The sequence below is a fragment of the Suillus fuscotomentosus genome (assembly GCF_016647785.1).
Source record: "Suillus fuscotomentosus strain FC203 chromosome Unknown F5891scaffold_14, whole genome shotgun sequence".
NCBI classification, from domain to species: Eukaryota; Fungi; Basidiomycota; class Agaricomycetes; order Boletales; family Suillaceae; genus Suillus; species Suillus fuscotomentosus.
In genome coordinates, this window is record NW_024539526.1 from 290,514 (window position 1) to 315,171 (window position 24,658).

The 24,658-nt window shown below is 48.1% G+C and overlaps 6 protein-coding genes across 6 annotated transcripts; 1 reads left to right on the forward strand and 5 right to left on the reverse strand.

The window, feature by feature from the left end:
- Window positions 1–31: 31 nt before the first annotated feature.
- On the forward strand, window positions 32–2,229 carry F5891DRAFT_947858 (MFS general substrate transporter; the record flags this gene model as incomplete). Its single annotated transcript, XM_041374767.1, has 13 exons — window positions 32–199; window positions 246–283; window positions 345–360; window positions 412–548; window positions 601–749; window positions 801–880; window positions 931–1,372; window positions 1,433–1,457; window positions 1,504–1,527; window positions 1,574–1,631; window positions 1,680–1,782; window positions 1,836–2,035; window positions 2,098–2,229. The coding sequence occupies 13 exons, from the start codon at window positions 32–34 to the stop codon at window positions 2,227–2,229; spliced, it is 1,572 nt and encodes a 523-aa protein (XP_041228648.1).
- A 38-nt stretch (window positions 2,230–2,267) lies between these two features.
- Window positions 2,268–9,576, reverse strand: F5891DRAFT_114614 (peptidase family C50-domain-containing protein). Its single transcript, XM_041365022.1, has 20 exons — window positions 9,136–9,576; window positions 8,400–9,086; window positions 8,135–8,348; window positions 7,832–8,082; window positions 7,343–7,780; window positions 6,789–7,280; window positions 6,439–6,736; window positions 6,266–6,382; window positions 6,109–6,216; window positions 5,872–6,058; window positions 5,662–5,815; window positions 4,993–5,609; window positions 4,838–4,941; window positions 4,702–4,787; window positions 4,561–4,654; window positions 4,265–4,510; window positions 3,586–4,217; window positions 2,836–3,536; window positions 2,623–2,787; window positions 2,268–2,567 (listed from the first exon to the last, which is right to left on the reverse strand). The coding sequence occupies exons 1-20, from the start codon at window positions 9,541–9,543 to the stop codon at window positions 2,354–2,356; spliced, it is 6,213 nt and encodes a 2,070-aa protein (XP_041228649.1). The 5' UTR covers window positions 9,544–9,576; the 3' UTR covers window positions 2,268–2,353.
- Window positions 9,577–9,945: 369 nt separating this feature from the next.
- F5891DRAFT_1185718 (MFS general substrate transporter) lies at window positions 9,946–12,260 on the reverse strand (the record flags this gene model as incomplete). Its single annotated transcript, XM_041366585.1, has 13 exons — window positions 9,946–10,406; window positions 10,460–10,473; window positions 10,525–10,595; window positions 10,651–10,682; window positions 10,729–10,800; window positions 10,849–10,985; window positions 11,035–11,370; window positions 11,422–11,431; window positions 11,506–11,764; window positions 11,819–11,836; window positions 11,900–11,971; window positions 12,027–12,046; window positions 12,095–12,260. The coding sequence occupies 13 exons, from the start codon at window positions 12,258–12,260 to the stop codon at window positions 9,946–9,948; spliced, it is 1,668 nt and encodes a 555-aa protein (XP_041228650.1).
- Window positions 12,261–16,006: 3,746 nt separating this feature from the next.
- F5891DRAFT_1020352 (VIT family-domain-containing protein) lies at window positions 16,007–17,176 on the reverse strand. The gene is made up of 3 exons (XM_041361121.1): window positions 16,929–17,176; window positions 16,443–16,873; window positions 16,007–16,389 (listed from the first exon to the last, which is right to left on the reverse strand). Exons 1-3 carry the CDS (start codon window positions 17,153–17,155, stop codon window positions 16,091–16,093), a joined length of 957 nt encoding a protein of 318 aa, XP_041228651.1. The 5' UTR covers window positions 17,156–17,176; the 3' UTR covers window positions 16,007–16,090.
- A 1,557-nt stretch (window positions 17,177–18,733) lies between these two features.
- F5891DRAFT_114794 (NCS1 nucleoside transporter family) lies at window positions 18,734–21,715 on the reverse strand. The gene is made up of 22 exons (XM_041365053.1): window positions 21,619–21,715; window positions 21,420–21,525; window positions 21,328–21,366; window positions 21,236–21,271; window positions 21,159–21,180; window positions 21,045–21,102; window positions 20,969–20,997; window positions 20,803–20,915; window positions 20,690–20,752; window positions 20,574–20,631; window positions 20,403–20,516; window positions 20,258–20,351; window positions 20,186–20,201; window positions 19,990–20,134; window positions 19,831–19,939; window positions 19,719–19,771; window positions 19,592–19,667; window positions 19,460–19,531; window positions 19,323–19,399; window positions 19,228–19,273; window positions 19,107–19,180; window positions 18,734–19,051 (listed from the first exon to the last, which is right to left on the reverse strand). The coding sequence occupies exons 1-22, from the start codon at window positions 21,664–21,666 to the stop codon at window positions 18,826–18,828; spliced, it is 1,674 nt and encodes a 557-aa protein (XP_041228652.1). The 5' UTR covers window positions 21,667–21,715; the 3' UTR covers window positions 18,734–18,825.
- Window positions 21,716–21,934: 219 nt separating this feature from the next.
- F5891DRAFT_1020364 (RNA-binding domain-containing protein) lies at window positions 21,935–24,626 on the reverse strand. Its single transcript, XM_041361122.1, has 11 exons — window positions 24,314–24,626; window positions 24,199–24,257; window positions 23,830–24,142; window positions 23,544–23,604; window positions 23,401–23,494; window positions 23,192–23,353; window positions 22,988–23,141; window positions 22,892–22,941; window positions 22,493–22,840; window positions 22,288–22,438; window positions 21,935–22,235 (listed from the first exon to the last, which is right to left on the reverse strand). Exons 1-11 carry the CDS (start codon window positions 24,483–24,485, stop codon window positions 22,114–22,116), a joined length of 1,686 nt encoding a protein of 561 aa, XP_041228653.1. The 5' UTR covers window positions 24,486–24,626; the 3' UTR covers window positions 21,935–22,113.
- Window positions 24,627–24,658: the final 32 nt, after the last annotated feature.

A 24,658-nucleotide genomic window follows, 5' to 3' on the forward strand; every position in this document is an offset into this window, starting at 1 on the left:
GCCCGTGGCCGTCTCTTACTTCCCCTTCGCGATGTCGCTCGAGCAGGCTGAAATGTACAACGACAAGAAAAGCGAAAGTTTCTGTGCGCAGGCTGAGACTCGGGACATATTCACCGATGATTCGTTGGACCCTGTGTATCAGGCCAAAGCTAGGATTCTTAATGATGCGTTGCAAGAGATTGGAATGGGAAAGTATCAGGTGAGTGACTCGTAGTCGACCCGTTCGTTTGTTGATATGGGAGAAGTGGTACTTGTTCGTGGTAGCTGGATTTGGCTGGCTGTCGTGAGTTGGCAAATGAACTTGAGTATGGCCGTTGATGCACCTACTGAACTTCTTCGTATAGCGATAACCTTTGGCCGGTATGTGCGTTCTTTGTGTCTTGAGCACTTATTTATCTACTATCCTCATAGATTGTCACTGGTTTGATATTAACGCCAGTAGTGAACGAGTTTAACGTACTAGGTCCATGGCTAAAACTCGCTCAAAATATCGGCTTGCTAGTGGGAGCTGCGTCTTGGAGCATTGCTTCAGATGTTTGGGGTCGGAGGTATGATCTACTTTCACATTCTTCTCATGTTGTTTTGATGGGTGACTCGTAGGTGGGCCTTCAACATCACTCTTGGTATGACTGGTATGTTTGCCATCGCGGCTGGGGGATCTATGAACTACGTTGCGCTCTGTTCCCTGACCGCGGTGTGGTCAGTAGGCGTGGGTGGCAATTTGCCTGTCGACTCTGCTGTCTTCTTAGGTAAAGACGATACTTTGCATTCAGTCTCAATGATATTAATGCGTATTGTAGAATTTGTCCCCGCTTCTCACCAATATCTATTGACGGTGCTCTCCGTTTGGTGGGCCTTTGGGCAACTGTTGGGTAGTCTGGTCGGAAATTGACCTTGTCACTGCTTTCGGTGCATACTAACTTGCTTCAGGTTGCATGGCCCCTCATCTCCGACTACTCTTGTCCCACTACTGTCCCCCCTTCTCCTTGTCCAAGATCCTCGAACGAAGGATGGCGGTATTTCTTGTTCGCTATGGGTGGGCTCATGATGTTCCTCTGGGTAATCCGCTTTTTCTTTTTCAACCTATACGAGAGTCCAAAATACCTCATGGGACGAGGTCGTGATGAACAAGCAGTCGAGGTCGTCCACAAAGTCGCAGCCTACAATGGAAAAACGAGCAACCTCACCCTCGAAGACCTCCAGAGGGCTGGAAAACTGGCTGAGACTACGATCGACGATGGCATTCGTATGGACACATCTGCTTTGGCTGCCGTGCAAAGGAAGATGGGAATGTTTAGCAATAACCATGTTAGATCGTTATTTGCCACCCGGAAGATGGCTTGGTCGACTACTATTTTGATCATTATTTGGGGTAAGTCCGCATTACGAGCCGACCTCTTGAGTATCGATTAATGTCTTCGTGTTCCTTCAGCTTTGATCGGTCTCGCGTTTCCTCTGTAGGTTTGTTCGATGTTTTGTGACCTTCTACTCAGACTTGCACAGGTACAACAGCTTCGTAACATACTTGTGAGTAGTTCAAAATATGACTTGTTCCCCACCAACTCTTCACTAGCTTAGCCACCCGAGGGGCAAATTTCGGCGACGGTTCCACATATATCACATATCGCAATGTACGCTGGTTTACTGTCTGCCATTCACTGAACTCATGTTCTACCTAGCAAGTTATACTCAGCGTGATAGGCATTCCTGGAGCGCTGATGGCAGGTTACTTCGTCGAGCTTCCGTATCTCGGTAGGCGAGGCACCTTGGCGATATTCACCGGTAAGACCCTCAGCATAAGTCGTACGCTTCAGCTGATTCAATCCGTCATCAAGTATTGACAGGCGTATTCATACTGGCATCCACCACCGCACGCACATCCAATGCGCTCCTTGGCTGGAATTGTGGTTATAGCTACACGAGCAACGTCATGTATGGCGTCTTATATGCCCTTTCACCTGAATTGTTTCCTACCAAAGATCGTGGAACTGGTAACGCGATCGTAGCCACTGCGAATAGGATATTTGGCATCATGGTAGGTCCATTTGTCGTTCACGGTACCTTGTGTGTCTTGCTACTCTCCAATCTACCGCACAGGCCCCGATCATTGCTCTGTACGCGAACCTCACTACATCTGTGCCAATCTGGATTTCGGGAGCTATGTTCATCGTCACTGGTTTGATTGCTCTCTTACTACCATTTGAACCCCGTGGTCACGCATCTTTGTAACTAGTTAGTCATACACACTGGGACGGACGGTTGCATATCCAACTTGATATTGCACTATCGTCAATGACGTTGTAAAAAAAACTATAAATTGAGCATGGAGTGTATAAGTGCATCATATTGTTTATTATAGGTAGAACGGAATCCCATATACAACTGGTGCTGCCCCAGTGAGATACTTGAGTTTGCATACCTCTCGGGCTTGTGCAATTGCGGTAACTGCCGACATACCCTGCTCTTCTCCACGAGTCGGAGTCAATCTCAGGGAGTCAAAAACCGCTTGTGAGAACTTGTCGATATCGCGGTCAGTTACATCCCAAAGATTCGCCACCAGTAAGGGGCTGTGCACGATAGATTTTAAGCAGGGAGCGTAGACAAAACGAACTTGCGACTTACCATCCAGCAAGCATATAATTAAACGGGGTGCCTACTCTGTCAAAATCACCCATCTCCTTCAGTAACCCGCTGGAGCACCCCCACAGCATCGTCGCTGCACAGCGCGGCAAATGACGGATTTTGTGTGACCGCACGTATTGTTCTCCTCCACCATGCCCGAAATACCTGAAAATCGTCAAGATTCGATGCAGCAATTAGTCAAGGGTCACTCACACTACTAGATCTTTCCGCGCGAGGGCATCTAAGAATTGCTGTTCGCTTGGCGGCCGTCCAATGACTCCCTCCCAGCCTACACTCCGCATTTGCTCAAGCCATGGTTTGAATCGCCCCTCAGTTCCTTTCAAGTCTCCGCTAGGGTTAAGCACGAAAAACGTCTTGCGTGGATCCACGGATGTCCGATCAACAACACCTCCTGATCGGTTCTCAGCGGACGCAAGTCGAACCCGATCAAGTAAGAACGAAACGCTCGGGATGCGGCTCACGCTCTGGCCCCTCAAGACTGGAATCGATTCCCAAGGAACGCCCTGTACATTGTGGTCCAGGACGAGGAAGATGTGGGGATCGTCTACCGGAGTTGATTCCACCTTTCCTCGTTTGTTCTCGAAGGCGGCATGCTCCTCCAATGCACAGCGAAGATCCACTATCACCTGATCTACATCTATATCTGCAATAGCGACTGGGATGCCATGAAATGTGTACAGGTCAAGGATGAAGAATAGTAAGTCTTCAAGTTCTTCTTCACGACATTTCGGACTTAGGGATGAGAAGCAATCGAGGAGCACATCAGACAGGTGAGGATGTTGCTTCTGTTTCTTGTCTGGGGGAGGAAGAATGCGCTTGAACACCTTCTCAAACCGGACACGGAGATCGGCGATGAGCACGGCTGATATAGGTAGGACAGGACTGAGGATGGTCTGCGAACATTGTTCAGTCGATGAGTGTTTGACAAAAGACAATACTCACTTTGAATGCACCCAACCAGCAGAATTCAATGTTCTCTAGCAACGCTTGCATCCTTTTATCCAGAACATTACGCTCCGCCCACCAAGCAGCTCTTGCTTGCGGATCGTCATTTCGTACGTTGACTGCATTGCGTGTCCCTTGGTTGCTTAAGCGAATTATCTCAGCGAGCTCCTTTACCGCATCGTCAAACGTGAGGTGTTCGTCCACGTCCGATTCGCGTCGGCCTTTGAGAGGCACACAGAACATCAACGGCTCAGAAGAAATATTCTGCCGAGAGATAAAGAGGGTACTCTTGTCAGGTGTGAGGCTGACATGGACGACTGTCCAATGAGGCGGGAACTGTGACATGGCCGTATTGGATAGCAAGGAAGTGTCTAAAGATTGCTCTGCATATGTCTTGCGGATGGAATCCCAGTACGCCTTCATGCTTGCACTCGAGTCGTCGTCATCGTCAGATGCTTCCTCAGTGCTGGAAGTTCTCAACCGCCGAAGATTAGATGGTCTCTTCTGAGGCAGCGGGGAACCGTTGGGCGTCATAAGGGGCCATTCAAGATCGTCGAATTGCACGCTGGGGAATTTATACTTGATAGCCTCTAGCATTTCACGGCGTAGAGTAATTGCAGATGACGCATCTAGTCTAGCGTCAAAATAGGCTCCATCAGGTAAATTGTAATCTTACCAAGAAGACGCGCAGCAATAATGGGTCCATCCTTTTCCCCTTTTCCAAGGGATGTCTGAAGTGCTTTGATGAGCGCAAGGTTTATAGTCGCTTCGCGGACGTGGGGGACGTTCCCCCGATCCGCAGTAAGTGCAAGGTCAGCCCAAAAGAGTTTCTCTGCTTGGTCTAGAGTACTCAAGATATCTTGAGTCGAAGGTGTAAGCGATAACGCTCGGTCGCTTGTCATGCCCATCGGTAGTGCGATCGCTGTCCACAAATAATAAGTTCGTGATGGTTGGTATGCACACTATACCTACTAGATTCAGCCAAAGAGCTCAGGAACATATCCGAACGGAATTGGTCATAGACGCTATGCAAGGTAAGTTTTCCCATAAGTGCATGCTCTTCTCCCTGTGAATGATTCAGCTATAAATCCGACATCTATAACAAAGTCTCACCTTTGTGTCTTGGGAAGCGGGCAAAGCTATAAGACGCTCTATCAGATCCTTGATCGTAGCATCTCCATCATCGCGCAGTAACCAGACTGCAATTTACGAATTAGTAAGTTTAAGGTTTAAAAACGACGCTCCTTACTATGGCGGCGGAGAATGTCAGATAACAAGGTAGGGACTACTGCTCCCTGTCCGGCGGCAGCTAAGGTAACTTGTGGTGAAAGCGTTACGCTGGATTTACGGCGACTAGAAAGTTTGATTAGAGGAAGTGCATTGAACGCCAGCCAAGACTCTCACCTGCCGTCAAAGGACGCCAACATTCCCTCAAGTTCGCCAAGCATCGTACATGCCTCCTCATAAAGGTCCCTTGCGTCCTGGGTTTGCTCATTCAAGCGATTCCAATCTCCATTCAGCCGCCTCATATCAGCTCCATCCACACCCGGCAGATCCTGTAGCAACTCCGCAGCCTTGACCAAGCAGTCCTTTCCTGCATCTAGCTGCCTCTGGTATAACTGGATCTCACCCATGCGCATCAGTGCACGAGCAACCATGGTCGGGGCATTAATGGACTCGGCGAGGTCCTGTGTTTGCTTAGCAAAATACTCGGCTTCGCGGGAAGAACCACGAGTGAAGTAGGCGTGAGTGAGAGTCAACAGGGTTGAAATTAGTCCTTCAACCATTCGCCACTCTATCCCGTCCATGAGACGTTTCTGACTAGATAATCTCGAGTGGTCGTTGGACCGAGTATCGCTGGCGGGTGACGATTCTGGAGGGGTAGCCTCGAATGGATTTGAATCATCAGTTGCCTTGGTGGATTTGGAGGAAGGCTGGCTTAATCGAGAAAGCGTGTCCACGGCACGATTCCACAGTCGCAATGATTGCAACATGTACTCTAAAGCACCGCCTGCGTTGTTCTGATGGAATCGAATGAGAAAACAACATGTGATGAACAACCGAACTACAGACCTTAGAGTATTGGATAGCTGCGGAGACTCTGCAAGCCATCGCCGCACGCTCGAGCCGTCCAACACGCAGCCTTATCCGTTCAGCGGTAGGTAGAGCTTTGTCTTCGGGCGGAGAAGCTTCAGACAAACCCATAGCTTCACAGTAGAAGGAAGCACTAGAGAACAAAATGTCGAGTCACAATAGAAGACCCTTAGCGTGAAGTGATGTCACCTTTCAAGAATGTTGTTTTCAAGAGCCAAAATTTCCGCATATCTTAGCAAATAACTGATACGTACTTCATCGGAAATATCACTCGATTTCAGCACCGCTGAACTTCGCGCAAAAATGGAATTAGCGCGCTTCGTTTTGCCCAACTTAACATACTCCGACGCGAGATCAAGGCATATAATGATGTATACTGTTCAGAAAATTGAGAATAGCAACTTCTAGAGGACATGATACACTCACGATCAGTGGATACAACGGGTTGGCGCTCGCAGATGCGCTTCAGAGCCTCCAGAAGCTTGATCTTCAGTAAGGCTAGACCCAGAAGTCCAAGCAAATGGATGTTCATTTCTGTTTGATCGGTCAACAGCGCTCAGTAAAGGATCCCGATCAAGCTTACGAAGTTGACCAACAATTATCTCCAGATCGAACACAAGCACCGCCTTCTGAGCACCAATCATGGCACCAGTCTCCTTTGGAGGCATGGTTCGAATAACATTTGACACATTCTCGAAAGCTACTCGCGGAACTTTGTCAGGTAATATAACTGGTAAGTGATTCTGAACAACAAACCTTTACGCGGACGTGGTGTGACGAGATTCCGCGCTCTTGTCTTGTTTGTTGTACGTACGCTCGCAGCTCTTGTCGGCTTCTTCGCATGAGTAGGTGATCGCGTCATCTTGGGATCCGTTTCAATTGAAGAGTTAGGAATGAGACCGCGTAAGATGTTGCACGCTTCCTCTACATGATATGACACGGTCGAAGTCATTGGTGATCCTGCGCTACGATACGCGAAGAGGCTCAACCAAAGATGAACCGCTACGGTGTACTGTGAGCGGAATACCACAAAGGCGGAGTCGTGCCCAAGGTCCTGGAATGGAAAGTTTATAACATACAGTTGCAGAACCGAGGCAAAGAAATACCTCAACAGTGAGCAGGTTTAAAACTTCTTCACCCAGGTGCTCCGCGGTCCAGGAAGTTTCTCCACCGTTGGCATTCCCGTCCTTCCACAAGAGCTCCATGCATTTCAAGAGGACTCTAGTCCTGCGCAGTGGAAGAACGGTAGCCTTGTACACCAATAGAACATCTTGCAATAGCCCGCGCACAATAGTCTGCACACTATCTTTCCGAAGGCAAGGTTCGAGAGTCGAAATCTGACGTTCGAGCAGCAGGCCTAGGACCTCGTCACTAATTACACCTGGTTTCAGTGCAGTATGGAGGCTGACTTCGCTTGCAGGGAGAAAAAGTTCGCACGTCACTGTGTACGTTAGTCTGTCAATTATGCCACCAAGCTGCTTTGTGCTTGCATTCGCGCTGAAAACATTCGTCGACGTTGCTGACCTGGCCAGGTGCTCCAGGCCGGATGAACCATACGGAAAGGCTCTTACGCTCTCCACAAACGCATCACACGCAAGCTGATAGTACCCTGGAATATTAGCGTTCTACACCGGATAGGTAAGCAATGCAAAATGATCACCTTCCGGTCCCCAATCTTAGAATAGCACACCGCAAGAAGCTCCCACCTCCGATACATCTGTTCTTCGAGTTGTTTCCACCCTTCGGCCCGTTCACCATCTTCCGTGTCGTCCTGTATAAGACCCGCTCGCATGTGAAGTGCCCGTGCCCCGAGTGAACATCCTTCCTTCAGAAAACGCACTGAGCCCCCGTACTTGGAGCTTTGATACAGCGTGCCAGCCAGATTGTGATATGCTCCAGAGATGCAGCGGACGTAGTTGGCACGCGCGGAAGCCGGGATGGCATTCACATGGTCGGGGGTAGAGTCTAGAAGGATTATGGCACGATTGAGGAGGTCGAGAGTGGGCGTATAAGTGTCAGGATCATTGCATTTAAGCCGTATGCGCGCGAGGGAAAATAATGAATCGAAGGATGTGGTCAAGATGTCTTTACTTGGCTTCTGTGATGACACTTTTCAATTCATCCGTACATGGGTTAGATAGAAGCTTACCTGCTTGAAGGCATCTTCCAAGGCGGTGGAAATTGCCATTAGTAGGGAAATTATTACATGACTTTGGACCTTCGCCTCTCCATCAAGGACCTTGATGCAAGCTCGTCTGAGTCTCTCCAGGGTACGTTGGAGCTTTCCTTGCACACGCTGCAGCTCGTCATTCGGTTCTGCCGGAAGGCATAAAAGGCCCCCAAAACCAGGGAGAACTTTGGTCGCTTCGTGAACACGTCTGGAGAGGTCATCTGTTTCGTCTGCAAATGAATTCGTCAGGTATTGTATATATATATAAGAATAAACACTGACCGGAGTTTACATCTAAGCATGCAGTGACTTTAGTCAATATTGTCAAAACTTTTGTGCACTCGAGAACGGCAGTGTCTTTGTTTTTCAGCAAAGGAGCAGAGAGGTCGAGTTTATTGAGATTGTTGGCTAGGCTATCGACCTCGGCTATCGAGCAAGACGAAGACGCCGGACCCATTAGATCTGTTATGCGATCAAGGGTGCACAAGTCGTTGCTCTGTTCAGCAGGTCAGCGCATGTTATATCGATATTTTAATAACTGACGCACCCGCTTTGCCAAACTTGTCCATGTCTCACAGAGCAGAATAAATGACTTTCCCTCCATAAACGATGGTTTGGACTGTGCGATCAGTACGACCTCACCAAGGGACTCTGACACGAGTGTTGCGACGGAAAGTTCGTGCGCTTCTGATACCGGAGAAGAAGATCTGACATACGCTGTGCACGACTTCTGTATTTGATCCCAGAATGTGTTCGGCTGCACAGTTCCAGGGCTCGTGCATAGAAGGCACTTGAGTGCGTACATGCGGATAAGGAAGGTCGAACGCGAGTTTGCAGACATCGAGGAGCATGATTTTGTCAGCACAGTGTATGCCCGTATGAGCGTAGTGTCTATGTGCTTGCGGGGTAAAGATACACAATAAGATATCCATGCCAAGAGCGTGCCGGATTCTACCAGAGCTGTGGAGAACAAGTCCGGAGTAGTAGTAGTCGATGACGATGAGGACGTTGCGATATGTGTAAAGGAGATGATTGCGTGCATTAGATACGTTGAGATAAGCGTGAGAAGCGCAACGTCTACTTGGGGCGGTATCGTTGGCAGCGGGAGGGAAAGCAGGCGAACCGGAAACTTTGAAGTAGGGACAGAGTGGGCTGATACTTCGGAGTCAGGCGCCCTAAGCAAAGCGAGTAGACGAGCATGCGTGGCACCAAGGAAAGGAAGGGTAGTATTGTGCTACTTCACGTTTGAGTTGAACTCGCAGGAGAATTCATGTACCACGCACCATCTCCAGAACAAGCAGCTTGCTCATCATGCTGGATGCGGCACGCTCTACGTCAAGGTCATCCGGACATAGAACACGAAGGCATGACAAAGCTTCATTTGCACGAGAGATAGCAGCTGACACCTTGCTGAGTGCGCTCGACTTCGTTCTCCCCTCTTCCAAATTTGCCTTCCAGCCGGATTGTGCCATTAATGACATTGTCTGCAAAGATGCATTTACATCAAGCATTGCAGAAATCTTTCGTTGTTCCGGAGACTCGTCTTTCGCCTTCTGTTTTCCTTTCGCTTTGAAGGTTGTTCGCTCGTCACCTGGCTTTTCAACAAGTTCATCGGAAGATGGGATAGCAGTCTTAGGCTTCGAGCTTCTTGAGACTACCGTTGCTTTGCGCGAGGAAGCCATTAGAGGCATAACGTTGAGCAATGTTAGTGATGAGCCGCAGCGCGTATAATGTAGTGCAAACAAAGATGTTTTAAATTTCGGAGTAGGTCGCGTCATGCACGTGACCGACGCGTGATTTTTGACACGCACAATCATCAGACTGATCAATCATCACACCACCTCCAATTGAGCGCTAGCGCCCACGGCAACCTGAGTTATACGCGCTAGCAGGAGATCACGCGCACGCTCTGAGGATACATCGGTACAGGAAGAAAAGACGCGGGTATATACCGGTCAATAACGATTAATATGCAACGAGTGATCATAACTCGGATGAGCGGGAATCTCGTGCATATAAACTTTATATTTCAACTCTATGTCATACGCAACTACAAGAAAATTAGCATGATATGTGTTGCTCTACTGTGCTCCTCATTCCCCAGTGGCACTCGCATGGTCGCCCCAGTCAATACCAAAGCCAAATATTACCCACGCTATGAGGACTATGGTAAACCCAGCCCCGAGCGCTACCCTGCGTGCATACAATGACACAGAACTTGACAAGGGTCTTTTCAACGCTTCATCCTTCTGACTCAGAGTCAGGTTCTCGTCTCTCGGGCCTTCTTCTGTAATAGTATGACGTAGCTCCCAAAGCCTCTCTACCTCCCTCTCTACATATTTCGGGCGCACCTGCGAGAGCCGCACGGCAGGCAGATAGCGCTCTCCCAACGACGTGTAGCAGGCACCCAGGAGCGCACCTGAGATGAGCACGGACACAAACGCGTACGCAAGCCAGACCGTCACAGCACCCTCGAGGGAGTCGGTGGAGGATAGGTCTTGGATCTTCCCCGTTGCTGTCACAATGATGATTACGGAGCCCTGAATAATCGACTCTGTAATACACAAAGGTGAATATTCTTCCAATTTCAAGGAGAACTACGCATACTCTTGACTGCGAAGCTGAAAATTGTGTCAAAAAGAGAAGCACGATAGATTTGTCGAGCGACTCACGCTGTCGCATAGTAATGAGGATCAGGTATGATGCTGCGTATGATCTCTACTTGCGGAGCCGAGGTAATGCTCTGCAAGATAATGTTAGAGTCCTGAAATATTTCTAGGGCATCTCGATACACCCACCCCAGCAAGCGCATAAAATACATATCCACAGACTAGGTCGAGTTTAGTACGCCATCTGCCCGCATCATTCTGACTCACTGAATGTCGGTACTGTCTGCGAAAATCTTAACAGGAGCATGGAGATGAGAAACATACATGCCGAAAGAAACACTGGCCTTGTGATCAGCTCCTGCATTACTCAAATGATATAATGCTCACAAATCGTTACACGACGCCCGTATGCATCAATGAACATGCCCAACAAAGGGTTAAGTCCAATAGGAAGGATCAAGTAAAAACTCGACACCCATCCGCCAACTACGGCTCCTTTCTGGAGCCTTTGCTGTGCAAATTGCCTGCACAAGATTCAACACTTATTATATGATTGCAAAGCCAATAACTCACGTAGATACCGTTATGAACGATGCCATACCAGCGTTTTGGAAAGTTGCAAAAAGAACCACAAACCAGAACGTAAGGGGCATTTGGCGCACAATCGACCAATTGAATATTCCACCTTCGACGTTGGCCGCACTTGGCTGGCCAGATTGTTCGCAGCGATCGACGACCTCGTAAGATAAACGAAGGTATTTGTCGAGGACGAAGACGGAAACAGCGCATAGAAACGAGAAAAAGCCTATGATGGCGCCTGTCCACAGTGGCCAGGAATATGAACCAAGATTTTGAGACATGACGTTTGCGGTGCTCTGTCCGACATATTGAGCCACATTTGCCATCGACCTGGAAGGTGGACGTATACATGAGATGTGAAAATGTAATCACAAAACCTACCATATGAAGCCTTGAAAAAAAAAACATTGGACAAAAATGAGACCAAGCGCTGACAACTACTACTCGACGAGGTACCGCACTCACCTATAGACGTTGCGAAACCACTCCCCGGTGCAAAATACGTGGTGAATATCTTGTGCTGTGCGTTGTCGAGGGATCCGCCCCCGATGGCAGCAATGATCTTGCCCACCATGAGGATATGGTAACTATTGAGTCCATCTGTCGTCGCGCCAGCCTCTACTACAGCACCTGCAAGACAAAATGCGGCGAGTATGGCAGACAGCAGTGGGCCTCCAAATTTGTCGATAATGAAACCCAAGGCGATACAGAGAAATGTGTTTACCTGTCGGACAGTAAGCACATCTGTCCTGCGCCAGCAAAACAAAATTGACCGTACCATATTCGTCACAGATGCCTAAGGAGGCGAGGTACACAAAAACGTCAATCCCGCCATATTTCTACTGAGTGCATTTCTTACTAGCGTAGCAAATTCTGAATTATTGATCTTGAGTTCTTGTTCTATCGTTGTCTTCAGAGTCGTAACGATACCCTATGAACATCCAATTAATGCGCATAATCCATAAAAATTAGAATATGATGCCTACGTTAGACCAGTGGTGTCCGACTTGCACCACATGAGCTACCAGCGAATTTCATAGACGTGAACACTTACATGTGCACATGCATGTTAATGCAATCATCGCTGCCTGCCATCTTACAGGTAGCTTGGGCTTGACGGAAGAGTAAGACGGAACACTGATTGATGACTGGCGTTTATCTTCGCTTTCGCCCTTGGTAGGAACGACAGCGTCGAGGAAATGAATACTAGCCGTGGACATGATAGTGCCAAGATGCAAAAGCTAGAGCTGGTGTCCACCTCGAAGAATAGAGGTGATTCCTCCAAGATATGGAACTTGGCAGGCTAACTGTGCGAGTTCTGGGAGATGCTCGAGGGAGTTCGAGAGATGCCCCCGGTTTATGTGCAGTATGATACTTGATGTTACGTCCGCAACACTTAAGCCAAATGAGTACTAGTTAAACGTCAATGTCGTTAGTGGAGATGAATCCTACTGGGTTGGGTAGCCCGTGAGTGGGGAAGATCCATTGCGATCCGATTCTCTTTGGAACAACTGTAGATATGCTATGATTAGCTTATTAGCACTCCGTAGATATAAGCTGGAGGTACGAGAAAGTGATTTTGGAATGTTTCCAATGTCGTACCCGTTGACGAGCACTGAGCGTTAGCGTTTGTATACTTCTCTTCGCGAAGACTCTTTCGAAGAGCGGCAGACACTTTCTAGAAATTCCCGCGCTTCCCTACGTTGAAACAGTCCTTGTGGTGCGGTGCCGGTTTGGGCATGAGATGAGGGGAAGGATATGATTGCAACCTGAGTGCACATAAGAGTGTCAACACCGTGCTTGTATACTTCTTTGCAGGGACTCGGAGTGGTGACGGCTTCCTGAAGGTCTCGTGCTTTTCTACATCGAAACTCTTCATATGTGCTAATCTGGGCAAGATGAAATGCGAGAAAGTATCAAATTTTGACGCGTAGAATAGATTTCGCGTGTGCACGCGCGTCGCGTAGGTCAAGAGTTTGAAGAAATTTGAAGAGCCGCGCCTGACCAACGTCATCAGGTTTCGTCACGCCTCTGATGTCACGCTCGTATATAGTACGTGTTTCGAATTCATGGTTATGTTCATCCTTACGAATTGTAATACACCACCGTGATATATAGCGAAGCCAGTGTTCTAACGTTCTAGCTCTAAGTGCAATTCTTCTGATTTATAGTTGCACAAATTCAGCACCAGTGACTATAACGTACATAAAATTTCGGATTCTTTTTGACTCTTGAACAATTGAATGACCTTAAGGCCGCTGATTTTCTACAGGACGAAGAACTCAACTACATAGAACATTCCTGGACGTGATGTCAACAAGTATTCGTAGCTTTTGAGCAGCTGTTCGATTCAATCCGTATTTCCAAAATACCGATAGTACTGTTGCACAACAAAAGTTATGGCATGTTCCATACAAATTGTATTCCTACATTTGAGTAACGTGCACCACTGAACCGACAACAAACACATTGCTTGCAAAAACTCCCGAAGGAGAAAGGAAAAAATTCACAACAACCAGTCCAAGAATAGTCTGAATCGAGTTTCACAATCCACAAAAGATGTGAGTCACGAAGTAAACTCAAGGACAAACCAGTCCCACCGCAGTCGCGCCTCGTACGCAACGAGATGGTTGGTCTCATGCTCCGAGGTATTATCCTCTTAACTTTAAGAGCATTATTTCATGATGACTCTGGCAGCGGCAAGCGCCTGTACTCGTCGGACTAGCAACTAGTCCGCAAGGTTGGTCCACCAACACGCATACAGTTTTCTGGCCGCACAGCACACCTAGTAATCAAGAACGTCTTCTTCACAGACGCATGCGCGATAGCGACAACCAAACAACAGGTAAAGGTTTGCCCGATCCCCGCAACATTTTCAAAGCCTTCGTTCTCGCCCTCTTCCGTGGTGAATAGAATCTTCGGGACGATGAGAAACGAAGCTGCTTTTCTGGTACGTCACGCAGCCAATCACAGCTGGGCTCTGCCGGAGCCGATCGAGGGGGATTAGAATGCTCAGACCTTAGCTCGCTCAGGAATTTGGATGCGTGGAGCAATCCTGTGTGTGATGAGCATTCGTGGTTTTTGAGCTGGTTGAAGCAAGGGAAGATTTTGAGAGTCCGCTTAGTATTTCCTCTGGGTTACGTGACTTACACTGTCAGTCACGCATTCATGCACATGACCATCAAAATCATGCAGGTGGACGAGGCCGTTGAGTTCCTTACTTCATGTGAGGTTTTATGGGACACGAGTTCCTCGACAGTCTACTGTACTAACGAGGGTTAACAATGTGTGCTTTTTTCGCTTTCTTTCATAAATCCCGACGGTCCGCGTCCAGGATCGTTGAACCGGATCAGAAAAATGCTAGTGTACTACATGACGACACACGGTGTGGGTGTGGAGCTCCTCACGGTTGATGTGTCTAGGTTAGCCTCTTTGCTGATCCTGACTCTTGCTTCAAGTCGCACCCTGCCACATTCGCATGGTTTTCATGGTCAGTTATCCCTAAGCATAGACACAATTCGCACAGGATGAGATTCAGAGCTGCAACCACGGTCACCGTACTCATCGAAGAGGGGTCAATCTAGAGGCTGATATATGTATGGCAAATTAAATTATCATCGTGCGTTACCAGGTAAGATCTACGGCAGAGATGAGTGCGCTCAGGCTAGCTGTAATGGCGAACGGGCAAGATCAAACCATTCGAGCCATCAGTGAGCGCGCCCACCTTGGTCCTGTAGAATATCGCGTTCCAGAGACTGATATTTGAATCATGAACGCCCACTTCTAAAGGGTCAAAGGTTGGGGTGGCGTAGGATGTGTTGTCGATGCGCAGTTGAAATGGTGTCACCTAGAAACTCTGCGATCTATTGAAGCTTGCAACATACCAGGATGGAATACACGTTACCTTTGAACTAGGTGATGTTGTGAGCACTTCGAAAGACGTCGAATAGATGGACTTGCGAGACAAAGGCAACCTAAGTAGATGACGAATGTTGGACCTCTGGGTGCTTGTGAATTCCTGGACCCTCTGAAGGAGTGCCCTGCCATCATCTACCCCAATGTATTTTCGCCACCGTGGTCTCGATATCAGCACAGCAGGCTGAAAACACGTTACTAGTCACCGTTAGTGGGACACTAGTTCAGACCATGATCAGTCGCCATCACCAGGCTGTAGGGATGAAATGTGACGACGTGTATCGTGTGCTCGTTGGTCTCTTTGTCTTCCAAATCAAGATGTTGCTGATAGCCCAACCTCCGATTCCAATGGTTGAGCTTAACCCGGTAAAACACGTCAAAAAAAGACGAACTATGAGTGAAGTAAACGCACAGTATCACCCTACACTATAGATCTAGACTTAAATGGCTGATTGTGCCGGTATCGTTTCGACTCGATTTTGACGGGCGAGTAGAGGCCTGTAGGATGTGTAAGGAACCGAGGACTTTTTTTCGCACTGATGACTTGGAACTAAAGAATTTCAGCAAACGAATGGTAAGCCCTACGATGAGTAGCCCACCATCGAGATCGGCTCATCAAGTTGCTAATAAACAGGCATTGAAAAAAAAAAACAAGTAATACAGATCGAGGGTGAGCCGGGTGGAAAGCGCTGGGGAATTATCGTGGACCGGTGGCTTTGTCGATGCGCTTGAGAGTGACCAAATAGAGTCAGACGAGGGTGGACTGATCGATAAGGAGAGGGAAGGAATGAATAAGGGCGTAGCCGCGTGTACCTCCGCGTGTACCTTCGAGGAGAATTGGGGGTGTCTCACGCAAAGATGGAGAGAGGCGAATCGAGACGGAAATTGACTAGGTGAGGAGTGAAATACCTGGAAAAAGGAGTCTGATAAGCTTCGTACGCCTCCATAGCTTGAACAGTAGCGTTTGACTTGGCAGTTAGATCTTTGTGATGATCAAGATCAAAGGCAGCTGCCGCATGGGATTGTTGAATTCCGAAGATTTTGCAAAACTAGCAATCTCCGGCGGAACTTATAAAAATGTCAATTACACAAAACGACTTGTACAAGTTTTACATACGATGTAAGTGGCAAATGGCTACGCATCATCCAGCCATGCAACAAGAGCATAAGCTGCTGCAGCAGCGGTACCACCAACTAATAGAGTGCTGACTGCTCCCCATATGTAGCCTCCAACACCCTGCCCAGCACCCGTAACCCGAGCTTTCACAGCTCCGAATATCAACAGAACGATGCCTGTGATAATACAAGAGTATACGAGCGCTACATGCGCTTGCGGAATAAAAAAGTATGGAATGAGGGGAATGATTCCGCCAACCAAGAACCCCAAGCCAATTATCAGCGCCGAAGAGTATACTCGACGAATCGAGATGTCCTCTAAAAATGAAACAATGAATATGGGCGGTATTCAAAAGTAAAAAAATACACACCCATTCCCTCTCCAAATTTGAGTAAAAACGGTGTCAGACCGACTTGGTCCTTCCATCTCAGCAACTGCGCTTCTTCGTCTGACAATGAACCGTTCGCACTGACTTCGGGGTCAAATTCAGCATCTCTAAGACACCTGGTGACCGCCTGGCACGTCTGCTCGTCGACACCTACGGGGACAAGTACAGCACATACTTCCCTTTCCATTTGTCTAACGCAGCTCCGTTGCACCCGAGCCGATATGTGGCGTCGCATGTAATGGCAATGATCCCGCTCTGCCGAGGATGCTAAGAAGCCACCAATGCCCATAGAAATAGCACCGGCCATGAGTTCAGCTATTCCGCCAACGACAACTAATCTTGAGCTGCCCAAAGATGACAGACCTGCTGCTAGAGCAAAGGGTGCTGTTAAGCCGTCTGAAAGTCCGATGATACTGCGAATCATCTCAATGTTCTGTCCAATATGATGAAACCGAGACAATTACTTACATATCGCGAATGATATCAGGATCAATAAGCGTGCGGTCGTCATCGTCTTTCAAGTCTTTGGAGCAGATGCCATCCAGACGATCGTGCATGTCACAACTCGCCGGCAGTGGTGGGGTAAGTGTTCCACTGGCGTTCAAAGGCCATGCTGATGGCTTAGTGTCCATGTTTCCTTCTCCACTTGGCAAGAAAACAGCAACTGTGCCATTTGGATTAGATTCTGAAGCCATTCTAAGAGATGAGATAGCGAGACAGGAATGGAGTCGACTTGACGTGATAACACAAAGGTACTTATAACCAGAAATTCTAAGAATCTAAGAATTCGTAGAATTCGTAGAATCTAAGAAGTAAAGTAGAACTGCTTCGGGACGTCACACATAGCGTATATGATCATATATAGTCTTGTGAAGCCTATATCAGCACGCACGTCTGTTTATCATGTTACAAGTTGTAAGGCTTCCGAGCGTCTGCAGCTCCTCGCGATTTGCATCAGAGACAAAATGCGTCGATGGAAAGGCATCCGGAGTAGGGTGCGAGTAGAGATGATAGTCCAACTACACACAATAAAGGTAACACATCCTTCCATGCAGATTGGCAGGAGAAGCTCACAGGTTGCCTTACTACAAACGTAGCCTGTTGAGATTGATAGAATTACTCATTGATGACCGGTGAGGCATGGTCGTCATAATCCACCCAAAGTAGATATAAGCCTAGTGAAAACATATATAAGGACATATTCGCACCTGCTGATACTGATTGACTAATTGATGCTCCAATGTCTGAGGTGTCTGATTGGAGACAGAGTCTCTATAATCATCGTATTCCGCATGATTTGGATAAAAGGTTGAAGGCGAGGGGCTACACAAATCTCAGTAGTTGTAGGGTAATGCATAGAAGTCTTACGAAGGAGTGAATTACGACGCCGAAGTCGGAGAAGGAGATGTACGTCGGCCAAACGTCGGCGAAAGCATGTGCAATATTAGGTGGCTCGGTGGCTGTGTTGGGCGAACTATGAGGGCCGAATATCGTAAACCCCGACTCTTCGGGAGCTGCAAATTCAGCGGCAACCTCGTCGACAATGATACTGCGAAGGATGCTTCAGGGTCCTGTACAATCTCAGCAGCAATGCCAATCTCTTCGCGATTGTGCATGTGAGTATGCATGTCGATGGCACTGGGTGGACTTCCCAGCCTTCGAGGTTTTCATAGCGTTGTGCACGCATCGAAGGTTTGCGCGATTTTTTCAGAGTGTTTCCAATGTGTCGACTAATAGATCACACCGTCGCGCAGATTGTGTTATGCCGAAATCTGAGAATGGGCGCTCTACTTCGCCTGCATGCCCCGCAAATGCGAGGGTCATGACCTTGAATGGGTGAATTGATTGCAAGGGTTCTCCATCATGAAAGGCTGTCTGCTTGCATGGCCAACGGCCAGCACCATCTTACTTTAGGGAGTCGACAGTCGATTTTTGTTCTCTATCGAATTCAAACCATCTCTGCATCATATAACTCAATAATATTTCGCGAGTCTCGGATGCCCCTGGAATTCTGCCAGGTTTTGTTCCAGCAACCGTAAAGATTTCATTGTGGCCATATGTCCCAAGTCGCAGTCACACGTGCAGCATGACTGGAACCCTCATCATCTCCCTCTCAGCCACACTCCATACACTGTGACAGTCCCCATATCCCTACCCCCGTCACTCAATTGCGCTACACACTGTGAGGGGGGAAGTGCCGCTCGAGCAGAGGGTGATTTTTATTCATATCGGTGTGTAGTTTCGACTGTATTGCTTTTGTTCTTTATATCACATTCTCTTTCAATCACATTGTACCGTGATCTGTGAAAATTACGGTCACCGTGACGTCTGTACAGTCAACATATATGAGTCCTATGTGGTCATGTTAAGCGTGTTCTAAGCTTGTGATATATGTCGGGGAATCGCTCAGATGATCTGGCCCCTCTTTCTCTTCTTTGCTGTCCTTGGGCTTTTGGAGTTCTTCAAATGTTCCGAAGACGTCGTCGTCATCTACCTCACCTATACCAGGGGCTGGTGAGATGGTATTGAGTATCATCCATACCAATGCGCTTATGCACACCGACAAGGGCCACGAAAGGTAATAGACATGCCTAGATTTTGCGGTGTTCAGCTAGGGTCTTTGATTGAATACTATAGAGAACGTACACCCAAGTGTCACTAACGATCACGCTCGCTGGTGTCACCGATGCACAAAACCCCGGTAAGCTTGCCCAAACACCCTAAGATCTGACGTGAGATGTAGTAGGTAGAGTCGTGGAGGTCATACCAGGACCCAAGTGATGGGAGCTCTCCAGTTTAAACCATGCCAGAACCTAACAATCGTAAAAGACTGCTCGTTATGGCATGCAAAAGACACCGCACCAATAGTCGCTTCCGATCTGTGGGAGGAAGAGATGCGAGAGTTTGATACGGCGATGTCTTAAGAGGTAATAATCTGCCTGAATGTGAAAATCATCATTCAAGCATGAAGGTTCTAGGACAAAAAGACGTGGACTTACAAACATAATCCCCGTAAGAGGTCCCAGGAAGACTGCATATCCAGAAATTGCGGATATGAAAGAGTTAGCAGTCTAATCAATTCAAGCCGATTGCAATGTCGATGGCTACTGATGCAGACTGAATGGACCTACGTTCATGATTTTCCAAGGATTGATGCATATTCCAATGATAGCAATGATCAATGAGCCACGACGGATGTCGATGTAACTGTCGAACTCCAAGCTAAATAGAAACTAGAGAGAAATGCGGAAGACTTACCGAGGGCACAAAGCTGCGAGATCCATTCCGCCTACGACACCACATGCGACAACCTGCACCATTGACCAAAAGTTATCAGGCGCATGATATGCTTGGCCTTTCGGAAACATACAGTTACACTTAGTTGCGATAAGAAAAATGCAAAGGCAGCAAAAAATACTGCGGCACGTGCGGCAGGAGCTTCATTGCGTTGAATTGCCTGGAGCAAATCATAAAGTTTCCTACGTCATATGAGTTATTCCCTGTTGTATGTTGCAGAGAGGTAGTTTACCACAACAATGGTTCATTTGGGTAAAAGCCCCGTGCACAAGACGTCGTCACAATCCCAAGGATATTGGATCCGAGAAGACACAGAGGTATGCTGAATATCTGTCCATACACTTGGTCTCCAGGGTGGACTGCGTATCGTGAAAAGTCTAATGAAGTTTGTCTAGTTAGTGATCAGTACCTTGCGAGGGATCACGCACCACTCTGATACAAAATCTAAGAATGCTTGACTTAGCTAATTACAGATTGTGATTGGTTTTAAAAGTACTTACACCACCAGCCCAGCCTCCAATGCCGCTATTGATACACCTTACCATCACCCAAGCTAGCTGAGAACCTTGAAGGTTGCCGATCCCATACACAGCTCTTAAGGACAGATATTAACACACTGCAAGAGCAATAGTGGTGCAAACGCACTCAGGATTTGAGAAAAGCGGGCCGCCGTTTCCTTGTTTGACAAAAGCCCAAAGGAATACAGCTAGAGCAGCTATCAATACAAGGACCGCAGATATAATTGCAGGTATGCGATATCTATTGGCGGACGCATGGTTCAAAGCCGGCATCATGGAAAAGTTGGTGAGAACGCACGACTCGGGTTTTAAAAGCAATAAAGGGAGGCATGCAAGCCAAAATATAACGAAGGCAACTGAAGGCACAAAAATCGTCAGTCATTGTTGTTGAGCGACATACATTGTCGTATTTACCAAGGTCGTTGGTTTCCATTGCAGCATCGGGTCCAAATGTGTTCGGCATATCATAGAAACTCGCTAAGGCGCTCGTTAACGCGCGAAAAATCGTGGAGAGGCGCATGACTTACGCCATATCGCACCAATCATCACTTTTGTCATCTGACCACCGAACCATCCTTGAACTCCATACCAGCAACAAGATAACAGAACGCGGTTAAGGAGTGGAAACCACGAGCCCCGCCTGAGATACACATAGTGACGATGCTGAGAATAACAAGCAGGGCTGAAACTTACAGTCCCCAAGGTGCACGATTGATAACTGCCTACTTGAAGTCTAAGAGGAAATCGAAAACAGCAGAGCATCACTTACAAAAGGAACATGCCATTGGCCTCCTCCATAGCCACTGATTACGAGGGCAGCAGTGATACTAAAATAACGGATACTATGATGTATCTCAGAGAGCCATGCATCAACAGTTCTTACATGATCGTGCTCGTCAGGTTTACTGCAAAACAAAGAGTAAATTCGAGTGACTTGATTACACACTTCGAAGGTCTTACCGATAATCGCTTGCTGAACCGTAAGGCCCAGGGCGACTCAATAAAACAAAGAAGTCAACTTTTGATAAAGAATGAATTTGTATTCAACTCACGAGATGCGGATGCACCTGACCACTCTGCGATGTTAATCGCTGAAGTCAACGTTAGGCTCGAAATATGCCTTTGAAGAAGAAAATTTGCACACCAGTTGCGAACCAAAAGAACACAAACACTTTCTTCGACCATGTTCGGCGAGAAGGTGGAAGAGGGATAACATCGCTGTTGGTGTAAGGCGTTGCGTGCCCAGGTACCTGTGATGATTGTGTGATAGTACCATGAGTCCGATTAAAAAATCACTGCTGATATGGGGAGCGAGATCAAAACCTATCAAACTTAAAACGCACCTGGAGAAAATGCATTGTGCTTTTTGTCGTTATGTTATCACAGGCCATGAATGATGTAGGATAACTGGAACCAAACGGTCGAAGCGCTCCGAGTCAGCAGGGCAAGAAAGGTAGATGTCGGGCATCACCTTTTTGCCTTTAGTCTTTGAATTTCCTTCTTGATTCTTATCATCACAAGTACTAAGCATCTGTTGTTACATTTGGTTGGTCGAGTCATTGTAAATTCCCTCCTTTGATGGTGGATGCTCAGCGCTCAGCTGAAGCCTTGTGTGCCATTTATATTCTGATGCGGTGGGCGGTAAAAACAATTCGCCAGTCTTGTTAAACAGTGATTCATTGCAAGCATACGCACATTCGACTTTATGATTAGTTAAAGACAAATCAAACTTGGAAGAGACAAAAGATTCAACGATGATTCACAATATTTTTATCGACCTGAACGCGGTCACAGTTTAAATGTCGAGAGAACAGAAAGGTGGCAAGAGTACAAATAGATCATTCCGCCTGCATGGGCATCACCTGGCCGCCCTTGGCTGCAGTGGGTGTAAATGTATGCCATCTGTCGTTGAACCGCACGTCGAGAGGACGTCCACCATACATGTACTGCTGGAATTTTGCTGCAAGGAGACGTTAGCGTGCCCTGAAGAAAGAAAAAAAAAAGTTGCTCACAAATAGCCGTCTCCGCCTCTTGAACCTGAGCAAACTGGACTACACCGCATCCCTTGGATCTAGCGCCATCGAAAAGGATTTCAGCGAGTTCAACTTGCCCAGTAGTCTCGAACAACTCGACGAGATCTTCATTTGCAGTAGACCAAGGGAGCTAAAATGCATATAAATAATCTTGTCCACAGAAAAGAATGTCAAAATTACTCACATTGCGAACCATGATTTGCTGGCTAGGCTCCGCATCATATCCTCCACCAGCGCCACCACTACCCGCCACACCATAGCCACTGCTCCCGTAGCCGCTACTGTAGCCATCCATTCTCAGGCCACCGTGAGCAGCAGGCTGGTCAGGACCAGAGTAGTCTGCGTACAGGTCCTGATTCGAGAAATCACGAGCAGGACCAGAGGGCGCGAACCCGCCGCGGTAGCTGCCTCGGAAACTACCCCTGAGGCCACCACGCAGACCACGACCACCATAGCCGCCGCCGCCGCCACCACCACCTCGGAAAGGGCTACCACGGAACGAGCCTGGGCCAGAAAGACCCGCATAGCGGTCCTAACAGATGATCAGCATTGTATCGGAGAAAGAGCATCACCTCCAACTTACCTCCCGAACCTCCAGTGTGCGGCCATACCAGTCAAAGCCGTGGTACATACCTGCATGACGAGTGAGTCGCGTCTATAACAATGTGAATACACGTACCGATGGCTTGCTTAGCATCAGCTGCAGTCTCAAACACTACAGTTCCGGAGCCCTTGGGACGCCCGTCCGCACCAATGTTAATATCAGCCCGAATAATATTACCAGCCGAACGGAATAGATCCTTCAGGTCTTGCCAACCAGCTTGATACGGTAACTTTGTGGATGATTCAGCACGGATAACAGACGATAGAGGGACAAACCCACATTGCCAACATACAGCTGATTACCGGGGTTGTTGTGAGTTCCAAAATAATTATGATGGGGCGGACGTGGAGGTGGCTGCGCATGCAAACCTTGTCCTGCCATCGCCATTCCAATCTTGCCTGGGACAGGCGTAGCGCCGAAGCGCGACTCGTTCTCTCGGTCCTGTCTTGTAGTGTGAGTATAGCACCAACCAGACAAGGGAGTCGTACCTCGCGAATGAATACAGGGCGCCCAAGCATGGCCACCTCGGAGAGTTCGCGGATGGCGCGTTGCGCATCCTCAGGCGAAGCAAATTCGACAATGCTGGTGACAAGTCAGTTATGATTATGGGGATATCGTGTGAGTCACTTACCCGCAGCCTTTGGACACTCCCGTTGGCGTGACGAGTACTTCGGCGAATAGAACCTCACCAGCTATCAATCCCCAAAAGAAAACTCCCATCAATATCCTCTCAATCCAACCATCCATCAATCGAAAAGCCAAGGAAATAAACCGGCCAGGGCACCACACCACTCTCCCTCATCAGCTCACACTCGCCAGCACCAGCTGCCTTCTGAGCCTCAGCAGAACGGGTTTACAAAGTGGCCACACCCCGCCTCTCTCCCCAATCAAAGAAAAATCTAAATTCCCCAACCCACCTCCCCTCATGAATTCCATTAGGTCACGGTACTTGACGTCGTAACTGAGATTGCCGACATAGACTCGGTTTTCTCTCTTGCTGATCTTGGCAAATTCAACGGCTTCTTCATGAGTTGCGTTCATGGGCCCACCAAGGGAACGAGGGAACGGATCAGCTGGCTTACGGTCACCGCGGTCACGACTACGGGAGTGCGAGGGCGTCCGACTACGACTGCGAGAGCGCGAACGGCGTGAATGCCTGCGGTCACGAGGCGAAGCTGAACGACGCCTCGGAGACCGGGAACGTGTTCTACTGCGCGAACGCTTCCGGCGCTAGAATAACCAAATGTCAGGATTGATTGTAAAACAAGTGGTAGCAGGCAACTCACATCTCCATTCCGTCTGTCATCTGGTTCCCAGTGGTCAGTCCGACTCCTACCGCCCCGACCTGACGACATGTGAAAAATAATGAATTTTTGCATGACGCCAGGTAATACTACACACCCGTGTCCCTCCTGATATGATCACGGTCCCTGTCGCGGTCCCTCCTATCACGATCCCGTTCACGTTCTCTGTCGCGCTCCCTGTCACGGTCCTTGTCGCGGTCGAACTCGCGGTCTCTCTCTCTGTCACGCTTGTCGTCGATCTCGTCCTTATTTTTCATGTCAACGTCCATTTTTGCGGTGTCAGGAAAAGCAGAGATGAAGTAGGAAAGGAAGAGAGAAAACAAAAGAGGAAGGGGAAAGACGGAACCAAGTAAAAAAAGGAGATGAAGAGGAGGTTATAATTTTGTCGTTGCCGATCAGCTGACTCACGGCGGTCCATGAATCGGAGATCGAATAACGACTT